This window comes from Olea europaea, chromosome 13, assembly GCF_002742605.1.
Source record: "Olea europaea var. sylvestris chromosome 13, O_europaea_v1, whole genome shotgun sequence".
Lineage (NCBI taxonomy): Eukaryota > Viridiplantae > Streptophyta > Magnoliopsida > Lamiales > Oleaceae > Olea > Olea europaea.
The window spans coordinates 4,072,226-4,075,840 of record NC_036249.1 but is presented as its reverse complement, the minus strand read 5'-3'; the positions used below and the strand labels follow the sequence as shown (position 1 = coordinate 4,075,840).

General features: G+C 36.4%; 1 protein-coding gene across 1 annotated transcript in view; it reads right to left on the bottom strand.

The window, feature by feature from the left end:
* LOC111408329 overlaps positions 1-2,427 on the bottom strand; it is a 6,553-nt gene extending 4,126 nt beyond the window's left edge. The window contains exons 1-3 of the mRNA XM_023038099.1: positions 2,424-2,427; positions 873-1,013; positions 443-817 (exon numbers count right to left, since the gene is read on the bottom strand). Coding sequence (XP_022893867.1) covers positions 443-817; positions 873-1,013; positions 2,424-2,427 — 520 coding nt within the window. The remainder of the gene's footprint in view (positions 1-442; positions 818-872; positions 1,014-2,423) is intronic.
* Positions 2,428-3,615: the final 1,188 nt, after the last annotated feature.

Here is a 3,615-nt window from a genome sequence, read left to right as displayed (position 1 = left end):
GACCTAAGATGGGTGTGTTGCTTGATCACCGATATACTCCATAAAAGCATAGTGATATGAAGTGTAGATTTTATTTGTTATATAATTGGTATGGAAACTGTATGAATCTACTGTTTATTTTAATATTCGCTCTTACAAATTTTTACAGGTTAGTTTGGGTCAATTGGAAATGGTGGCGAGATGGTGATGCGGACAGCCAAGTGAATCGAAGTTTTTTTTTTAATGTCTCTAAATTAATTATCAGTTTTATTTATTCAAAGACTCATTTGTTTAATTAGTCCATTGATTATGTTTAAATTTTTAGAAACTCAGATCTTGCATTTAAATTGATATTTATGGTTGAAAATAAAGAATTCCTTTTATTTGAGACGTTCCACAATTATAAAAGAGAAAATTGAGTTTTCCGTAACACTCCAACATTTATAAAAATTTGGAGTGTTACACATAGCATCCATGTTTGGAACATCAATACAATGATTCTTACAAAAAGAGACAACTTGTTGCAAGAAAGAATTCCATCCATCATCTCTCATAAGTTGTAGTTGTTTTATGCAAACTTTCACCTTGTCCATTGCGTGGACAATGTCTTGATCTTTGTTTCGCAATGCCTTTGAAATTCCCAAAACACTTCTCATTAAATGTAGATTAAATGCAAAATCAAACGATTCTATTAACTCAAATAAATTGAACGACTCACTTTTTTTGTCGCAAGTACTAGATCCATCTTCAACAATTATTTCGAGTACATCAATAACAGCCCCAAACATGCTAATCAAGCTGACCTTAAAATTATAATGGGATCCCCAATGCGTATCGCCTGAGCATTGAAGAGTGGTTTCTTGATTAAGTTCCTATCCACTTAAAAATATCACCGTTCTCCAATGCCTCAATAATGAATTTCTCTCGAAGAAGATCACAACATTTAGAAGATGCTCCAACATTATTTAACACATTAGCAACCACACGAAAGAAAATAGTAATCAATATATTCTTCTTTGCCACAGCTACAAAAGCTGATTGCAGTTTGTTAGGAAAATGTGTAATTGGCAATCTGTGACCAAAGGACCTATTTGTCAAAATTGTAAAGTCAAGGACTAAATTGTACAGGTCAAATAGTTCAGGGACTAAAGTTGCAATTTACTAAAGGTCATAGCATAGGTCTAGGGTAAAGTGGGATGCTTTGAAGATGCAAACGGTGCGTTAATATCGCTGGAGTTTCGCCCTGACCTTGCTAGAGCCAAAATTGCAGAAATGACCTCGCTGGAGTTTCGCTGGTCTATCACCTGAGCGAAGGTACGTCGCTCGACTTTCACCAGGACCTCGCTCGAGCGACTATGTTATCTGGCCTTTGGTAATTTTAATGCCTCGCGAATTTTTAACGCCCTATATTACCAAATTCGACCTACTATATAAACAAAACGTCCGATTTTCTTATCGCACCTTTGGCAAACATTAAAACAACAATTCCTCTCAACTTCTAAAGGATCAAGAACCAAAATAAATTCATCTTTTTCATCTTTGATTCTTATGGTTCTTTGAATAAAAACATCAACCCTCACAAAACCAAAACACCCTTTCATATCTCCATATAAACTTCCAAAAGATCATCTGTTTGAAGATCCGGGAAGGAAATTGCTTGAAGAACTGGAGAGCTTGGTGATTCACAAGAGGTAGAAGATATTCAAAGCTGGGATTTTGGTACAGATCTGCAAAATCCAGGATAGCTGTGGTTGATACAGTAAGGAGGTCAGAATATTGTTGGAATCAATAATGTCTGACATACTGTAAGTCAATATCTTCTATAGTGGATCTCTACTGGCTTGTGCCCGGAGTTTTTACCCAGTTGGGTTTTCTCCGTCAACATTTTGTTGCGTTTTTACTGCTTTCTACTATTTATTTTTCAACCGGTAATTCAACTTAGGTAGATAAAGTATGTGAATGAATCTAGGCAATGCATAATTGATGTGACTTGTTGCATCAGTTAATTGATTGTTTTAATTCCGCATAAACACCTATTCACCCCCCTCTAGGTATTGGTTGGGTCGAACTATTGCTTTTTCAAGTGGTATCAGAGCTAAATCTCGAGTCCTGACCCATAGTTGTCTAGATGAGTCAATCACTTTCTGTACCTCCGTATTTTGACGGAAGTAATTATGCCTATTGGAAGGTTAGAATGCGTGCGTTTCTTAAGTCTTTAGATGAGCATGTTTGGGTAAGTGTACAAAATGGTTGGAAACCTCTACTATCGTATCAGGAACTGTTAACCTTACCGACATATCACTATGGACTAAGGATGAAATAGCTGAGTGTAATTGGAATAGCAAGAGTCTTCATGCCCTGTTTATGGTCGTGTCTCCCGAAGAGTTTAGGAGAGTGTCAATGTGTGAAGCTGCTAAAGAGGTTTGGGACATTCTTGAAACTACCCATGAGGGAACTAAAACGGTAAAGAACTCTAAGTTACAAATGCTAACTTCTAGGTTTGAAGAAGTGAGAATGAAGGATGATGAAACGTTTGACGAATTCTATGCTAAATTGAATGACATTGTTAACTCTAGCTTCAATCTAGGTGAGAAAATTCCCGAGTCTAAAATTGTGAGAAAAGTGCTTAGGTCCCTGTCGGAGAGATTTAGGCCTAAAGTCACTGCCATTGAGGAAAGTAAGGACCTAGATGAAGTTAAAATTGAAGAACTGGTAGGATCGTTGCAAACTTATGAACTCACTATTACACAACCTAAGAAAGGAAAGTCCATAGCCCTAAAATCCATCAAAGAAGATGAATCTTCTGATACTGAGTCACTTAGGGACGAGGAAATCGCATACTTTGTTAAGAAATTTCAAAAAGTTCTCAAGAATAGGAGAAAGCCTCAGGATAAAAAGAGTGGAGCTCCTAGCAGATTCACAAAAGTAAAAACTGAAATGTTTAACAATAAAGGGTCGAGTGATAAACCACATTTGGTTAGGTGCCATGAGTGTCAAGGTATAGGTCACTATAGGAATGAATGCCCTAGTTATAAGAAGAACCAAAGAAAATGGAAAGGTAGGGCCTTAGTTGTCTCACTTACAGATAATGAATCTGAGACCAGTGATAGACAGGAATCTTCTAGTAGTGAGGACGAAGGAAACTATATGGCATTTGTATCAACTGTTAAGAGTGAATCTGATAAAGAGAGTGACAAGGTTGAGGAAGAACTTCCAAACGATAATTCTAGTAATGAGGAAGAGGATGACATATGCATATAAGAAGTTTATCAACTTTTATTTAAGGAGAGTCTTAAAATCAAAAAGGTCAATAAAGCCCTACTCAAAAAGGTTGATGAACTTGAGAGAGAAAAAGAGAAACTTGCTAGTAATCTTCAGAATTCACTTAAGAGTGGCAGTGAGTTAAAGTGTGTCAATGAGAAGTTAGAAGACAAGATTAAGACTTTGACTAGTAAATTGGTGAAATCTAATGCTCATCTTCAGACTTTCATAAGTGGGTCTAAGAAATTGGACAATATTTTGGAAATGAATAAGCCTGTAGGAGATAGGAAGGGTCTAGGATATGTTGAGGGTAATACACATGTTGCTGGACCTTCTAAGACTGTTTTTGTTTCTGCCTCTAAGAAAGTTAATGCT